Raw genomic sequence first — 18858 nt, forward strand, 5'->3', positions numbered from 1 at the left:
TAGATTAGAATCTCTTTCAAAAATTTTGAATAGATGAGTATATATTGTGTTCTATTCTATTCTTGATTGAATAGAGTTCTATTGATTCGTCCAAGATTTCACAAATATTCATTAAAATGAAAGAAAGCAAGTACAATATACAAACAAATCTGGAATCATAATTATCTAACAGACCAGCAAAAATCTGTTACCATAGAGAAATTGCTTCCTACAGAAATAGAAATATTTTGTGGGGGAAATGTTGGTTGCTTACTTTGGATGCCAACTGGAAGAGGCAGTTAGTGTGAATATGATGTACTAGGTGTGCTTTACTTGTGCTTTTTATTGTTGTTATTATACTTATGCTTTACCCTATGGAAGAAATGCATTCTTTGTAATGCAGATTTGAAGGAATCATGGAAATGGAAATTACAAAATTTTTAACAGTAATTTTTGTTGAAATGAAAATTTTTTTGAGGTAATTGAAAAATGTTTGAGGTAAAAAAAAGTTTGTTAAAGGTGTAATATGTCAGAATTTATCAGGTTTTTTTTTTATTAATCTGAATCTTCAACTTACATCTTAAATGGAAAAATTGGATCTGCCTTTGGCTTTAATTCAGTCTGTTCTATTCACAGAAAGGTTCACTTGCATGTTTTGTTACTCCATTAAAAGCATTTCACAAATAGTGCCAGCCAGAATTAATAACAGCTAAGTCTAGCATTTTCAAAGGAAAAAAAAAGAAAATAACTCATTTCCCACGCATCAGCATTTTCTATTAAAAAAGAAATGATTGGGGCAATTGTACATTTAGTGTCAAAATTGTTATTGGCTGAGTAACTTACTTTTCCAAATGTTTTTGGCCCTCATAATGCTACTGTGGCCCATCTCTGCAGTTTGTTCTAGTTCACCTGGATTTATATATTTATTTGCTTGGGAAAAAGGATCCTGTCTGTAGTGAAATATGTTTCCCCTTCAAATCTATGTTATCTGATGAAATTAAAATGAAAGCTTTTTAAGAAGTCCATTATAATATCTCTGAAAGACTTAAGACTCACAGTGAAATCTGTGCTCTGCAGGCAAGCAGATTAGCAAGACTAATGGTGGGCGGATGGGCATACTATCTTTTTTTTGCCAGGACCCTGCTGGTCATGTTTCTTCCTCTCCATATGTTGCCCTCTTTTTATGAGCACTGTAGTGATGTTTGGGGCTTCAGCTGACTGCAGGGTGTCTTTGTCAGGAGTGTTATACTGAGCAGCAGTCTTGCTCTTGACTGTATTAAAGTAGGCAAGGGGAGTGAAAACCATGAGAAATCATTTGTTGTCCCACCTTACAGGGGTACTCCACCAAGAGTACACTGTCTCTCACAGTCATGGAGCCTGAGGAAAAGCCAACCAACCATTAGGGCAAAGCTTCCCGTGATCTGTGTAGTACCACAGTCATAAGGCCAGTCTTGTGTCATGTAGTAGAACCAAGCTCTCTCTAGCTTCGTTTTTGTATTCAGATTTCCCAAATGTTTTATGTCTTTTTCCCAAGTCTACAGGGCCTGGTAGTTCATGCAACAGGACTATTGTTGTAGCTCTAGGGATGGTTTTGTTTGAACTGTAGCCAGTTTCTTGAAAAGCGATGATTTTCTGTGCCCAGCTGTATATTTTAAGGCCAGTGACCAACTGGGCACTAAAACCATCAAAATGCTTGTATCTGAACAGCATAAAAGTCATAATTATTGATGATAGCCAATTTGAGGATTTCCAGAAGTGTTTCTGGTAAAGAAACATTAGTAATTTCTTCAGCAGCAAGGTAAAACAGTGGTTTTTTAATTTAGGTAGTATTGATACATGCTTTGTGTAGAAATCATGGGTGTTTGGATACAGCTTCTAGTGATTTCATTTGTCTCTTGAACGAACACAGACATAATCATGAGTTCTAATTAATTTTCTCTCTCTGTAAACAAACAAGCTGGAGAATCCATTTTTGCTGATACAAACATTCAGGGTTAATGAGAGAATCACAATTAAAAACATTGAAAAGCATGGTTGTCTTGTCAGCTGACGCAGTTTTCCGTGTCTTTGTAAGCCGTTAGGAACTGAACTTGTAAGAAGAGTATACACAAATGCTAAAGAACTCTAGGGGTAGAAGACAATTTAATGCTGGAGGTAAAGAGGGAGGCTCAGGTGATTCTCAGCTCTTAAGTCAAACTGGACTCCATTACTCTCTGAAGACCTCTGTGTGTGTCTGCCTGCACATGTACACGTGTGTGTATGTGCTCCAAGGTTAAAGCAGATGTTGCCTTTAATATGTGTAACAGTTACAGCAGAATGACTTTAAGTGCCAATATTTCAATAAATGAGAGTAACTGTGCAGGTTTTGCATGAGAAGTACAGGTGATGCATCTTAAATTTTTCTTTCATTGAAAAAATCTGGAATCAGTTGCATTTTAAATACTGTTCTCTTCTGTGCATGCCAAAAGTATGTGTCTAGGTACTTTTTCTCAGCTGGCTTGCAGAGAAAGTTTTTTTCATGATCCTGGTCTTCTAAGTCCATTTTTAAATGGACCTTAAGCTCATACTTTAATTAAATGTTATTTAAGTATTTTACCCCATCTCCTTTTAATCAGATCAGATTTAAAAAATTAATGACAGTGTTAGTAATAAATTTAAGATTTTTTTTTCCTAAAGAAAGAGCAATAATAAGTTCTGATTCCTTTTGTGCATCAACCTGACCTCTGTGTCTATAATGTGCTTGCTTTATTTGGCATGAGTGTCCTCATATAATAGTTTGTGTTCCATACAGCTAAGAAACAGCTGTTTGCTAAGTACTACTGGATAAACCATATCCCATAACTGATTCAGCAATGTTAAATCAATTTCTCTTTGTTTCAGGTGACCAGACTTTAAGAGTTTGGGATGTGAAAGCCCCAGGAGTCAAACTTGTGATACCAGCCCACCAGGCTGAGATCTTGAGCTGTGACTGGTGCAAATATGATGAGGTATAAACCTGTTCATCCAAGTGTTTTCCTAATTGAACCACTCTCATTAAATAGCAGGTTTTTCTACTGCAACATTAGTGCATCTTCTCTTTATAAAACCATGCCCGTTGCTTTGTTGCTCTCATTCACTACTGCATCTTCAGAAGAGCATTGTTCCAACAGGTAGATGGCCAAAGTAGATCAGAGGTTTTGCTTATTCTTTTGTGTAGTGGGCAGAATAGTCCGTAGTGGAGAAACAGTTTGATTTCTATGTTCTCTTTAATTTACACACTGAAGACCTCATTTATTATTTATTCAACTGTAGTGTTTTATTTATCTAACTTTTGTAGCCAACATATGCATCATTCCAATTTAATAATTAAGTTGTAGTGATACATCTGTGTTTTATCAAATCAGAACTTGCTGGTAACTGGAGCAGTTGACTGTAGCTTGAAAGGCTGGGATTTGCGGAACATCCGGCAACCAGTGTTTGTCTTGCTTGGTCATACCTATGCTATCAGAAGAGTAAAAGTAAGTTGTTCTTTATTCCCCATTGACTACCGAACTGTTACACAAATTTTTCTGGAAAACAGCAATATTTTATATTATCTAATAACTGGGAAGAAAGCAACAGGTATTGAATATTTTAGATGGTATAAATATGATGTTCTTGGAAACTGTGACTGTTCTTGGAAACCTTCAGTTCAGCTGTGTAAAACATATTGATGTTTAGCAGATTGCTGGGACTTCCAAGTAAATGACACCTTCAAAGTCAATGTACTTCCATAAGGAGCATTCGAGAGCTTGAGAGAAGGTTGGGAGGTTTACTTCAACTAAGTTATATGGGTAATTTGTGATAGAGGAAATACCTTCCCTTATTCATTTTTTAAATGGTGCTGTGCCTTTTTATTTCCATGCAAAAGGAAGTGGTTCCATATCACAAATCCTGTATGTAACCAGACATCCCAAGAAGCTCCTGCTCCTTCTTATCCCAGCTACCCTTGCCTGCTATCCCCACTGGTGGTGGCTCTCCACTCTTTTTTTCTAATTTAATTCCTGCATGACCATGCTCTAATCTGGCTCTGTGAAATGTTCTTCATAGCAGAAGAATAGTATAGTCATCTGTAGCCTTTCATGCATAAACATGCATATTAACATTTTCTCTGTATACACAAAAAAAACCACATTCACAACAAGTTCTATACCTTGCCTTATGTGAATATTGACATTTAGCAGTAGCATTTTATTTTGGTTTTTTCTTGTTTTTTAAATAATATCTTTTTGCAACTCCAATTTGACAGCCATTAAGACAGATGAATCAATACAGGATCAATCAATACAGGCTGTAATATTCTTACTCTCTCACAGTTAGTGGGATCTTTGAAAAACAGCTCTGCCAGTAAGGGATTCATAGCACATTGACTCCATAATAAAATGGAGAAAGTGAATGCAGACTTCTTATTCACCATAACCTGTGATAATAGAACTAAAGGACAGTTGATGAAACTAGTATAAGATGAGTTTACAAACAGATCGAAGTACTACTTTTACACATCAGATGGTAGACCTCTTGAATTAGCTTGCTGTACAAGAGGTTGCATAGGCAGGCAGTGTTATTGGGTTCATGGATAGCAGCTGGTCGATAAACAGATACTAGAAGAGCTAGACAGGGGTAGCATCTCTAGTTTACTCTCTGTCATCCTAGGCTGCGTTAGGAAGAATGTTGCCAGCAGGCTGAGGGAAGTGATCCTTCCCTGCTACTTAACACACCAGTGAGACCGCATGTGGAATGCTGGGTCCAGTTCTGGGCTTCCTGATGCAAGGGAGACATGGACATAGTGGAGTAAATCCAGCAAAGAGCCATAAAGAAGATTAAAAGAGTCCTGCCAGGGGAGGCTGGGAGAGCTGGGATTTGTTTAGTATGGAGAAGAGAAGGCTTAGAGAGGATCTTACCACTGTGTATGAACAATTGTGGGAAATAGAGAAGATGAAGCCTGATTCTTCTCAGTGGTACCTAGTGAGAGGACCAGAGGCAATTGGTAGAAACTAAAATACAGAAGATGCTATGTAAACATAGAGCACTGGGCTCTAAGCTTGTTGGCCTGACCAGGTAGGGTATCTTTTTATGTTCTTATAATGTCTCATCTGAGTTCCCTTTCTATGGCCCATCATGCTCCCTTTTTTCTTAAAATGCCTTGAAATTATTATTAGGAGTTGGCCAGCCTTTGAGATCAGTTCACTAAGTGGTTTTAAGGAGATGGTGAGGATGCTGTATATGCATATATGTGCAAAGGGGAGGTATGTGAGTATATGACTTCTGTTCCATCTTAGCATGCTTTTATAGCTTCCATTTCAAGATAGATGTGGTCCCTGTGGGCATCAGATATGAGAATGCGGGCCAGCACTTGAGAGTTGGTGCAGTGTATGTACACTTGTGTGGTGTAACTCACCAGTCACACTAAGTGGAGAGAGAGAGACCAAGGTGCTACCTGAACAGAGGCAGCTGTCTGTACTGATGTCCCCTCCTCTACATTGTGCTGACACTTAGCAATTATAAAGCTCTGCAGCAAGCTGGCTCAGCTGATTGCTTTGACTGAAAATCCTGTCCCTAAAAGTGACTAATTTCTGTCTGGATCACTAAGCTCTCTCAATTTGTCGCTCAATCGCATTATTGCAAGCCCTGACACAATGGAAGGGGGCAGGAGCACGCAGCCTGAAGTGGAAAGGGAAGGCCTTGAGTCTTGGTAGCAGTGCACTCTTAAATTAGCTTAAACCAACTATGAAATCACACTCTTCAGTTGTCTGCCTTTTGTATTTTGTTCACTTGTTCAGGGTTGTGCTGACTGTCAGATCTGAGGCTTGCAAGGAATTCTATTCAACATGATACTGTCAGGATTCCTGCAGCTTTCCTGTGGTCTTTCACTGCAGTACAGGGCATTATCAGCACACTGAGGTTGCCTGGAGCCCTTTTCAGGAGATTTTGACGTTGATGCATTTGGCTGTCTCATTCTTAGCTGGGCTCAATCTCTTATACTGAAATGTAGTTATGGTTTTTGAGTTTACCTAAAAAGATACTTGGATGAATGATCTGTGAAATATCGAAGGTCAGGCAGGATGATATGTAGGTCTCTTCTGTCTATATACAACTCTTCAGATGATAAAATTGTAATATCTTATGATTAAGTGGAACAGAATTTTAAAATACTATCTTTGTAACAGAAAGACATTACGCAAATCATTTCAGCTTTTATGTGTAGCACTCTGCCACATAAGTATTTTGATAGAGTTTGCTTAGATAAGTTTCTAGGAGTTTCTAGGTTAATGACAAAGCTTTTTCAGCTTTGACAAGATGTTTTTGCCTCATCTGAAACTGGACAAAGATGCAAAGGGGGCATGTGGGAAATGTGCCATTAGTTTTTGCTGCCCATCAGACTTCTTCCCCTTTATTAGTCATATTTCTGAGGTGCAGAAGAAAAAGATGGTTTGTTGTGATTATTTTTTCCTGCAGAAAAATTGTAGGGAATCTGGGCAGGTTAAAGTTCAAGCAGAATTGAAGGATGTGCATGCTATAGTGAAGAGAGCTTTGTCAGCAGAGTTCAGCGGGCTCCAACATACACTGCTCTCTTGGCACCTTGGGCAGTTGTGGCAGTAGTCCAGGCTTAAATTTTGACTGTAGTAGCTGTGAATAATACTGGAAGTGTTGCAGGCAGAATCTTACCTATGAACCATGATATGCAGGACCTGCATTTCAAACTGAAGGTATGTCAGACTTATGTATTTTGTATTGAGAAATACAGACCTTAAAGTAGTTGGAAACTGAGGGCTGCCAGAAAGCTGGAGCTGATGTGGACAATATTCGCCTAACTGCATCCTTATTGCTGCAGTTCTTACACCTGTCTTCAAGTGTCTGTAGAGGAGCATGTCAAATAAAACGCCCTACAGGAGAGGGGGAAATTATGAAGTGACATTATACTGCTTTCAGTTTTCCAACTTATCTCCAATTTTCCCATTTCTATAAATAATTTCAAAATTTTAGGACATGGAATTGGTGACAGTAATATATCTTATGTTCTCTGCAGTATGGCACAAATTTTCTTTCTCTGAAAATAATAAACTGGTTACATAGCTTTTCTAAAACTTGCTTTATATAATGAGATGATACTCAGCTTGTCAGCCAAAAGCAGAATTTAATGACTGTTTGTATGACTGTCCTAAAACTTCTTAAATTTACAGCAGGGTTGTTTGGCACTGCTGTAATGAAATCAAACCAAACCAGAATCCTGTAGAGCATTCTTCGTAATTAGGAGCATGGTGGGAGACGTGTTGATGTAGTCTGGTTTGTTGCAGCGTGATGTGGTACCTACCAAAAAGTTTAAATAGTTAAACTTTTGTAACTTTCTGCTTATGGTAAGTCTGTATACATTCACAATGTTTTTACTTTTAAAGTTGTTCTGTTTTGTTTTCTTGCAGTTTTCACCATTCCATGCAACCTTATTGGCCTCTTGCTCCTATGATTTTACTGTGAGGTACAGTATTCTTTTATTGGATAGAAATGGAAAGATAATCTATTTTAATGTGGCTTGCAGTAGAAGACAGTTCTAGAGTGGGCATACTGAAGTGCAGTTAGTATTGCTATCGGATATTTTTTCATAAGCTATGTTGAAAATACATGGGTTCTTCACTTAAGGGCAGGCTCAGTCACTCTTCTGAATGGTATCTGCTCTGACAGATGCTTTCTGTAATCCTTTTCACATCATTCTGCTGAATGTAGTTGCATCCAGCTGTGATAGTGTCTGATAAGAAGGTGGTAACCTCTAAAATGAACGTAGGTGTGTGACTTCATATGTTTCTGTGACATATTTTTATTTAAGCTTTTTATGAACAAAGTTTCTAAAGAAGTCTGACTTCATATTAGGACCTCTCTAAGCTACACGGTAGTATAAGTCAATACACTATGAAATACATTCCTGAATATTTCAATCACATTCTTTGATCTATGTTTTAATTTTATAACATGGACGGAATATAGTAGGCAGTAAATGTACAAATGGGAGAAGCCCTCTTTCCTCCACAAGTGACTGCAAAGTTATCGCATTCACCCAAATAATCCCAATTAATGTCACTTCTGGTTGTGTCCTAAGTGGTTGTCCCAGTTTCAGCTGGGATAGAGTTAATTTTCTTCCTAGTATCTGGAACAGTGCTGCATTTTGGATTTAGTATGAGAATAATGTTAGTAACACACTGATGTTTCAGTTGTTGCTAAGCAGTGCTTACACTAGTCAGAGACACTTTCAGCTTCCCACATTCTGCCAGGTGCACAAGAAGCCGGGAGGGGACACGGCTGGGACAGCTGACCATAACTGGCCAAAGGGATATTCCACACCATATGACATCATGCTCAGCATATAAACTGGGGGCAGTTGGCCAGGGGGCAGCGATTGCTGCTTGGGACAGGCTGGGCATTGGTCAGCTGGTGGTAAGCAATTGCATTGTGCATCACTTGCTTTGTTGTTGTTGTTGTTGTTATTATTATCATTATTAATTTTCTTTTCCCCTGCTGTCCTATTAAACTGTTCTTATGTCAACTCCTTGGTTTTACTTTTTTCCGATTCTGTTCTCCGTCCCACCAGGGGGTTGGGGAGTGAGCAAGTGGCTGGATGGTAATTAGTTGCCGACTGGGGTTAAACCGTGACTGGGGTCTGACACCAGACACACAAAGGTTCTGTTTCCTAAGGGAAGTCTTGCTAACTCTCAGTGTCTGTCCATGTTTCTAAATCATAAATCTCTATATAGTCTTGTGCCATAACAGCATATAAAGTTGCACCATGAAGTTAGTGTAGGAATTTAGTATATTTTCAAAAAGCTTACTGGAAGAGCGGTATAGCTGGAATACTGTGGTTTCACCCAAGCTCTTGGTCACAGCTCCCAGAACAAAGCTAACAGAAACATGCAGGGGTACAAAGGGCCCCCGAAGCTCTGCTATAGACGGTGAGGCACTGCTTGAGACTGTACGGTGACGATGGTGATGTTCCACAGGGGGACAGTTGCTGGAGCAGTTGTCTGTGGCACATGTGAGCCCTCAACCTCGGTAACACTAGAGAGGGTGTTGCCTTCCAGGTTTTAGGCTGCAGGGAGTGCCTGGTGCCTCTTCCTGGGGCTGAGGGTGATGGTGGCCTCACCTGCCAGAGTTGTGTTCTTTTTGAGGTACTGAGGTGAAAGAGCTGCAGGAGGAGATGAGCAGACTGCATACCATCAAGGATAATCAAGATTGAAGGCAAGGTGGTGATAATGGTAAATCTGTGAGTTTAGTAGTCCAGTCACTCCCTTATATTTTCAGTCCCTGCATGGGTTGGTTCCTTTCAAAAATTGTGCCTTTCTCTTGTAGATTAGAACTGGATGGTAAGCTTTTGTAATACTCCTGTCCCCCATAGGCATGTCATTATTTCAGTAAAAGACTTAAGTGCTTGAGAACTTCTCCTAAGTTTATGTCATTATTCTTTTGCTTACTGTAATAAGGCATAGTGCCTTGCCAGTGATACCCACTGATGTGTGGTTGGTGTTAGGAGCCTGACAGTGTAAGTGCTGTGTTGTCCATGTGTGTATAACTTTCAAGACTGCTATACTCACATTCTGTCTTATATAAAGTGCTTGATTTTGTTTATGTTTAAAATGCACTTCTCGTAGAATACTGCACAGTAGTCCATGGAAGGCTATTTATGGGATGTTACTTAACATCCTTTACTGATGCAGTCCCACCTGGTTTGCAGTGTATCATTTTTCAAAAGGCTTCTAGGTCTAAAATAAAAATGGTAATTGATTTCTTCCAGTGGCCTTGCCTGAGCAATAAGACTAATAATCAGCATGCTGATGCATTGAAGTGACTTGATTGTGTTGTCATGCTCTTCCTGTTTTTGACACCAGCTATATATCCTTCAGGTTTGGCACTAATGCACTTCATGCAGTACTGAAATCTAGTGTAATTTCAGCTCTGACATTTTCATATGTGGAAACTGTCAGTAAAGATGAGGGGAGCTCCTAGCATATATACCGAGGTGTCTGTAAATGCAGAACTTGGAGACCTTTTCACAGAACATCACTCTAGGCATTATTTTTCTGTCCAAACAATTACTACTTGTGACCAGGGACAGGGTTGAAGAGATGAAATACATGTTTTCAGCAGTTTTCTAAAACTACTAGTTGCTGGGTTTGGTATGAACGTACAAACAACAGAGAAGGCCAAGTGAAAGTCTTTGGAAAGGGTGTCATAAGCAAAATATTCTGTATAATGGAAGAAACTTGTTACCACAACACTTTGGGAACATTTTGTTTAAAGAATATAATATGAAGACTATGTTGTACCTCTACTACATATACTGTGCTGTTATTTACAGAAAGGAATGCAGCTCACAGTAAGAAATAGAGTTAATTTAGAAATGTTCAGAGTTTGACTGGATGCACCATACACTTGTGTACATGCCTATATACATACATATACATACATTGCAATTTAAGAACAGTAATACTTGATAAATATATAAAAAGTGAAAGAAAAGTAGGGATTCCATTACCTAGTATTAATTTTGGATCTTGTTGAATCTACTTGAGGCTTGTGGCATTTTAGCCACATTTGATAGTAATTCATAGAACACTATGGTATGGCAGTCCTTTAAAACAGATTCGTTGATACAGCAGTGTTATTTTAATAGCAGCTTAGTTATGATATTGTTCTTTTATTTTCTTTAGCGTTTCTGTTTGAAGCTCAGAATTGTAAGTATTAACATATAATAGATAACTGGATACAGCATAGCTTGCTGTTTAAGCTCTGTAATCTTAAATGTTACTGAAGCTTTATAGTTTAACCAAACGCAAATCTTATCTGATTACCAAACTGCCATCTAAGAGGCAGGGTTTTTGTTTGTTTCAGGTAGAATAGCTAGTTTGGCACATAATCACAACTGGCTACCTAAAAGCAAAAAATAGTAGGTTGAAAGCAAAGTTAACGATGCTTAGCTTCATCCTTTGCAAATGGTATAATGCTTGCATGTGTGCACTATAGTCAAGCTACTGAAAAGAAAACTAGTTCACAGGCCAACTTCATACTAGGGACTAAGAAAAAGAAGGTGTTGATTTGAGCTTGAGTTTTTACATTCTTGGGTATAATGATTTGGGTTTAACTCCTGTATAATAAATGCTTCATTGAGACAAATTATTTCTGTATCATTTCCTTACTCTTTGGAAGAGTTCAGGAAAAATGTGCATTAATTAAAGAGCAGTTTTAACACAGATGAATTGTTAAAATGCTAGGAAATGCGCAAAGTCCTGTAACATTTCCAGGACTTATTTAGGTCTGCATGCATGTTCTTAAACCTTATCTTTATCAAAATTCAGTTTGAAAGAACATCAGTGTCATCTCTTACTGGAATCGCTGTGTTATATTTTTGGACTCTCTTCAGTATAAAAAAAAAAAAAAATCTTGGTGCATTAGGCACAGACAGTGGTCACCAAAATCTAAACTGAAGATCTGATAAATTTTAGAACTTCATTAAGCTGGTATCAGGCCAGATTGTGAAATATATTCACAGAAGCTTGCCTCTGAGGCAAAAAGGCCATTTTTGTTGAAAGTTGTGCTATACTGCATCATCTCTGCCAGACACTTTAAGGTAAACCACTATCTCCAGCTGTCCATCACTATGTACAAGTTCATTAGCTTGGATCACAAAGAAATCTTGAGAACTTCTGGAATAATGCTGTTCATAAAAGAAACTGGTTTTCACTTCAGTTAATTATTCTTGTTATCTGTTCCGTTTCTTTTTTCATTCTTCAAGGTGAAAAGATGGGTGTTTGCTCATTTGCTTGCTCTTTTTTTTCCTTCAAATGGAAAATGTTTTCCTGCTGATTAAAATGCTTGTCACTGGTGGTTTCCAGTGTGAAACTGAAAACTCTGCAGGAGAAGAACCTGTTAATTTGAATGTCTCAGTTGATGATAGCTCCTGCATCATAATAAAAAGTCTCCTTGGTAGCAGAGTTGCTAGCAGTAGCCAGAGCTTTGGGCATTACATCTGATGAAACTAACAAAATTCAAAACTGATTGTACTTTTCAATTATGATTTAACTGTTGCAGCTATAGAGTTAGTCGAAACCACTCATACACCAGTGTAAAGCATATCTGTTCTCTTACATGTCTCCTTTTTGGATTAACACAACAATTACAATTTCATGGTAAATATTTTGACATCTAAATGAATGCCCAGGTTCTTGTATTTTTTAAATTCGCTGGCATTTTCCTGCCTGCACATGCTAGTTTTCTTTGAAATAAGTATTACGAGATGGAATTTCTTTTAAAACCAGGAAAGTGTTGGCTGCAGGAGCTACTTATCAAAAGGTTCAACCTCATAAATAGATTCATATCTTTTATCTATGAAGACAAATTTTGTGGTGCTATGAATAGCACTAAAATGTTCTTGAAGAGTACAACAAAGGGATATTTGTATTTTCTTTTTCATTTCTCTCAAACAGGTCTGTATAAGCGTTAAATATTTGTAATGAAAAACTTCCAAGTATTTGTGCTTGAATATTTGACTATGGCAGCATCTGAATATTTTTTTCTTATGGAAAGCACATGTTTTTCTTCTAAATAACACCTTCTTACTTTTTAGTTGTGAAGCTATCTATTATTTCTATTTGTCATACAAATACTTCTGTTTTCTACAAAATGTATCCTGTCTGTCTGAAAGGCAAAGTTAGAGGGTTTTTTTGTGGACAGATGAGGAAACAAGTATTGAGAGAGAACACACATACCTACAGTATTATATGTATGTTAGTGACAACCACTTCTGTATTTCTCAGGCTTCTGACAGAGGTTTTTAGTCAACCAACCTTTCCCAGTGCTTGATGTAGAGTGGGGCACGTGTCAAAGAGAACTGAAGCTCCAGTCTATAATTATGATACTAAAGGATGGGGAATATCTAGAAGCTCTGATGAGACCATATATGTCCCTAAGTTAGGGGTTTGCATGCCCTTTTAGTTAATTCATGTTTTGGGGAGAAATCAGAGAACAAAGCGTAAGCCAGATAACTTCATGCTCATAACTGCATGTAAATTACTGTGTATCAGCAGCAATGAAGTTGTTACTCTCGTTATGCCAACCAACCTGTACAGGCTCATATCTTCATCCTTCAGGATTAGAGTAGCACCTGATGCTGTGCCTTGGACCGCACCTTGTATTGATTTAAGCTGAAAGTACAAGAGAAGGCATGTACTTGCCTAAACTGGGTTTCTCACTTGCATTTCTTAAATCAGATTGAACTTTTCAGTGACAAGAAATATCTTCATTTTGTGAGCATGCCCTGTTTTTCAGGGCACTCTTGTTTCTGGCTTAGGATCTTTGGTTTCTATTCTTCAATAGAATGATGATACAAATACGTTCTCAGGTTGGCTTTAAGCACACCATGATGATGAGAGTTATTCTCAAGTCATTGTTTGTTTGGAGGAAAATATTAAAGTAACTGGTAAGTTTTGCAAATCTGAAGATCTTCAAAACCAGAAGGGATATTATGATGGCTAGTAACTAGTTCTTAAAAGTGATTCTGTTATATTGTGGCAGAAGAATTGAAACAAACATAACTTGCAGTCTACCATTTTATCTTATAGAAAAATGTTTGTATGGGGTTTCATTGTCAGGACATCAAATCATGTGTGTAATAAGAAAATACAGTGGTGCATATGCAGTTCTTTTAGAGTAGGGTCATAAATGTGTAAGTGGTGTGCTTTGTTTTCCCATACACTACAGAGGAAGTAAACTACAAAGTTAGAATTTCAGTAAGAACTACTTCTAAATAAAACATGTAAGTTAAGTTCTTAGGGAAGAACTATGCTACTGGAGCAAACTGAGAAGCAAAACCTATTTCAGAATTGCTTTTCTGGATCTTCTTCCATTTGATTCTGCTCTTAAGCAATTCTTCCTCTTTTCTTTGATGCTTATGAAAGATAATACTTTGAATGAAGGCTTACTTCTATACCTGAGCTGCTTCATAATGTTGATACTTTACTGGAACTGTAACGAATAATCCCTTAAGGTTATTATTGTGAAAATAGTTAGATGTTCCCAGTTAATTCCTGAAGTAACAACGTTGCCCTGATTGGCCTGTGACCAAAAGTAGCTTCATGTTTGCTCAGACAGAAGTTTTTCTAGTTTGTAGGAAGAACTTTTACAGGTATCTTATCTTTTTGCACAGAGGTTAGAGAACAGGAGCAGGAGAATGAATTGTGTGCAGTAAACTATCACTGAGTTCTGGGTTGCTTTTGAAAACTTCTTGGTTATATACATCCATAATGTGCTGTGACTTCTGCCTGCTGTGGCTGCACAGGCATGATGGCATTAGTCATTGAGTGGGGTTTTAGGGAAAGCAGCCTCTAAATAGCTGGTTTACACCCAACTAAAAAAACAATGTATGAAGGCATCTTCTATTTGAAACCTAAGAGCAGTGGTAAAGCTTCCATGCATAAATATTTATCATAAATATTTGGGTTTGTTCCCCAGAAGGAATGGACTTGAGGAGTTGTGTTCTTTGTGGTTCCATCTGCGTTTTCCCTGAATTATTTCCTGAACTAAGTTTTGAACCTATTGAAAACTTCATTAGATTTGACAGGAACGTTGTAGTCTAAATTTACTAGGCTTGTACAAATTTAATGGAAACTCATGAGCATAGAAGAGACAGAAATTCAAAGTATTACCTTAAGGAAGGTGAAAGATGTAGCATGAATTCACCACCTGTCTAATCTGCTTGCTGATATGCTCGCTCCTCAGTGTGCAGCAACAGGCTGCCACAACATATGCATTGCACTACCTTGTACAGACAGTGGAACCTGAAATGATACTTGCTGCCTTTTTTTTTTCCCCAGCCAGTGGTGAAGGTGCAGGCGCAGGAGGTAAGGGTAGAGTGGAGAGAAGGACATGGTAGGAGATAGGTAGGAGAAACTATATTGGGGGTTGGTAAAAGTGTTGGTAGGGGAGCATAGGAGATGTATGTAGCAAGATAGATCTCTGTGATACTGCTGTGGCTGGTACAAAGTATAAAATCCATAGGATGACAGGCTTTTTCTCTTCACATAATGGCTTGTTCAGAATAAGCAGTCCACTTGCAATGTATGTGCAGCATATGAATTGCATGTGAAGTACATGTTTTAAGACCCTATAAAGAAATACCTTTTTTCTCATACTTTCATTGGTTCCAGTGAATAAAAAGTTAATGTACTCATATAGGTTGCAGGGTGTCTACAGTCAGTGCAGATGTGACTGCAGTTATGAGTGCTAGTTTTAATGTACACAATATGGGTAAAAATGGCAGTTCCATCGAAGTGGCACACCTCTGATCATACAGGCTGCACAAACCTGCAATGGACCCTAAAAGCGTATGTGGTTGTCTGGCTCACTGTTGAAGTTCATGCTGCCAATCATGTAGATACACCTACAATTAAAGTAATGCAAGTACACCTATTTGTGCTGTGAATGCATCTTCATTCTGCTGTATAGCTATCCTGCTGGGGTAAACATGTCTTAGAAAACCTGCATTGCACTTTAAGTCTTCAGAACACAATGGAAGTTAACTCCGAGCAAAATATTATTGTCACCATCCTACTTTCGGAAACTGGGCTATAGATAGTGTTTTTCACTTTGGACTGTAGAGTTGTTAAGAGAGCCGTCATTAACTTATCAATGGTGCTCATTCCTGAGACTGTAAATTATTTTGGACTTTCACTAGTAATTATTTTTATGTAAAAAAAAAACCCAAAGGTCCCAGACAGTCTGTGGAGCTTGAACTAAGTTGCAGTACTCTTAAACTCTATACTGCTTCTGACTTTTTGCAAACGTGACTCCATACAACAAACACCAGATTGTCCTACTATTTTTAAAATGATCAGAAAGTCTTTTCCAAGTTTTTGTTCATGTATATCTGAAGTTGTCGCCTTTAATCTTAGTTTTCCATTATGAGCATCTGTCTTTCAAAGAGAGTTCATGTGGTAAAGAATGCTACCACTATTACTTAGAAACAAGATTTGTTTCCTTACCTTCTTATGAACAAATGTGGGAGGATGAAAATGCTGAGATAGGCTTTTGCTCCTCTCTCCTGCAAAATAAGCTGTTTATTTTAGATCTCAGGTACTAGGACAAAGTTAAGAGTGTTGTTGCTATGGCATAGCCATTGTGCTGATACCACTGTGCTCATTTATGAAGGAAATAACATCTACGCGTTAGACAAACTCACCCTGCTGGCTCCAGTGTTTGCTATTTTACCTGAACTGGTTTGAACATACAGTGCTTTTAGTGTAGTTGGTCTGATAGCAACCTGTTCTTATTAAGTATTGTCACCTTCCCCAATAGGAGCAAGGCAGAGACATCTGTGTGGTTGTTACAGGAAAAGTAAAGCATATGACTGACCACTGTGAGAAAATTTGAGCTGTAGAGAATTTGATTACAGCTGCCAGCCCACAAGATGTGCTGTGCTTTGCAGCCTGTGGACTTTTCTAAGCAGTATATTCAGTGCAAAAAAGAAAAATCTTTTTTTTGTGCCATCTTATGGTGTCTTGTCAGTGCGCTATTACGTGAAAGTTCTATTCCTGAATCCTTTTTTCATGACTGAGATTTCTTGTACCTATGCTTTCATCCCATCTTCTTTTATACCTCTATCCATGCTGTTAACTGCATTGATGGGCTTTCCATCTAAAGGGGCAGTAGCTGGGAGAAGTAGAGCACTTCAGAAATCTGTTTTCTAAGCATTTATATCAACCGAGGCTGGAAAGCAAAATTGCTTTTTGAAATATGAATTAGTGGAATTAACCATGTAATGCAACTGATCTTTGTAGTAAAAATTCATTATTAAATTGTAATATTAAATTGTTTTACAGGAACGCAATCTCAAATTGGAGACTGAGAATGACCAATATCTCTAAATGAATGTGTAATTTTCCGTAAATAAAGACCCCATACTGAACAATACCAAAAACTGAGAAAAATCATAAGTTGTGTTAATGTCTTTCAGGGATAAAAATCCCCAGCCATCAAGAAATACAAGAAGAGTATTCTAGCCTACATTTTATTCTGTTTTAATAGTGTCTCAACGGCTGCTCTTTGGTGCCAGCTTTGATCTCAGTTTCTGCAACAGGAGACAAAGACGTTTTGCCCAGTGGGGTTTAATTTATGCAAATCAGCAGATGGCTTTGCAGGAATATGATTTGTTATGTTTCCTAAGTGGATGAGTTTGCTTTTATGAATACCCTGGCAGCAACAGATTTGTCAATATCTTGCATTATATTTTTGAAATGGCCTTTCAATTACTTTAATTGTGGTTTGTTTGGTTTTTTGGTTTGTTCCCCACCCCCCCTTCCCTCCCTCTGTAGATTCTGGGACTTCTCCAAGCCTAACGCTTTGCTGGAAACAGTCGAGCATCATACTGAATTTACATGTGGACTGGATTTAAGTCTTCACAACCGTGGTCAGGTAAGAGCTGGGATGAGTTTACTTTCCACTTGCCTGTCGTAACCAGTGTGGTCATGGCTGGACTGCAGGACTCAGATCCTGAATAAGAACCACCAGATTGCAGAAAGCTTCTGGAAGCGTGTCTGGCTGAGTGCTTATTAAATAAACTTCACTTCAGGTCCCTTTTTATTTATAAAGCAGTTACTTGCATTGGGTAGGAGAGGAGGGCAGGACAGACAGAATTGGTAAATCAGATAGCTGAAAGCCATGGTGAGCTCAGGGAAAATGAGGTCGTTTTCTTTCAGAAGGAAGAGTGATACAGAAGGGCCTAGAATGCCAAGCTGAGCTACAGAGCTTGCTTCATCTACTTAAAATGTCAAGTTAAACATTGGTAGTGTCACACATGATACCTAGACCTGGTTTGTGATAATATTGGAGTACTAGAAGAGGCTTAATACATAGTTAGAATTGTAAAACCCTCAGCTGTTGATGTGAGTGAGTGGAACCGATTTTATCAGGGGCACTTATTTATGTACTGGTTGTGGTAGGATTCTCCTCTGCTTCTGTGGCTGCAATAATTTCTGTTTTCTGAACAGAGGGTTGTTGCTTGTAGTAGGAACTGTTTTTTCAGGCAAGAAAGCCAGAAAAACTACAGCTATTTATTTGCTTTAAAAAGAAAAAGCCTATAGTTTTCACACAGAAATTACTGTCACTGAGTTAACTGTAACTAATGCGCTATTTAGTATGCCACAGATATCATTTGCATCTAGATTCCTCTCTAATTTGCAGTGAAATTAATTTTTTACCCCAGCTAAAAATGACTTGTAACATCTGCGTTGAAATTCTGATTGGACAAAGCAAATAAAACCATCGTAATTTCTGCTACTGATAAAAGGACACAGGAGAAGGGTGTAAGTTTGGCATAATACTTAGCTGAATGCATGTGGAACCATTCTAACCAAATGCTAGCTTGAAGAGTTTCCTGCCTGGTTGCTTGTTCCCTTAATTCTGTTGCCTCAGACGTGCTGCAGTAACTGTTCATGAGGCCATGCTGCGAACCGCAGGGGAATTTGTAAGGCTGAAAAAAAATTCTCAACTTTCAGGTTATTCTTTATCAGGGCAGGGCAAGAATAGCTTAAAGGCCAGTTGCTGGGAATTAAAACATCCCACGTGAGACCATAGCTACAATTCTGGCTGAATTGGGTCCGGAGGGAGCAGCAAGCATAGCGTAGTATTTTACGGCCTTACAGTGCTACGTCACTGCATGCTCTGAGCCAGTTCAGCTTTCCATGAAGCTGGTGTGGGTTTTGCCATGGATCTGAATGAGGCGAGAAGATTTTTCTTCGTTTTGTATTGAGGATGTGATTACATCTTGCTTAAAAGCCTGTTGCAAAGAGCCCTGTGTGTTACAGAATGGGTCTTGGTGGATGGTGTTTC

At 38.3% G+C, this 18858-nt stretch overlaps 1 protein-coding gene across 2 annotated transcripts in view; it reads left to right on the forward strand.

The window, feature by feature from the left end:
- Positions 1 to 18858, forward strand: part of PEX7 (peroxisomal biogenesis factor 7) — a 45109-nt gene that overhangs the window by 13714 nt on the left and 12537 nt on the right. For both annotated transcript variants that reach the window (XR_012659664.1, XM_075087733.1), the window contains exons 6-9: positions 2860 to 2966; positions 3363 to 3476; positions 7416 to 7471; positions 17343 to 17442. Coding sequence is in view for 1 of the 2 variants with exons in the window: in XM_075087733.1 (XP_074943834.1) it covers positions 2860 to 2966; positions 3363 to 3476; positions 7416 to 7471; positions 17343 to 17442 (377 nt within the window). In the remaining variant the exon portion in view is untranslated. The remainder of the gene's footprint in view (positions 1 to 2859; positions 2967 to 3362; positions 3477 to 7415; positions 7472 to 17342; positions 17443 to 18858) is intronic.

Source organism: Phalacrocorax aristotelis, chromosome 3 (genome assembly GCF_949628215.1).
Source record: "Phalacrocorax aristotelis chromosome 3, bGulAri2.1, whole genome shotgun sequence".
Lineage (NCBI taxonomy): Eukaryota > Metazoa > Chordata > Aves > Suliformes > Phalacrocoracidae > Phalacrocorax > Phalacrocorax aristotelis.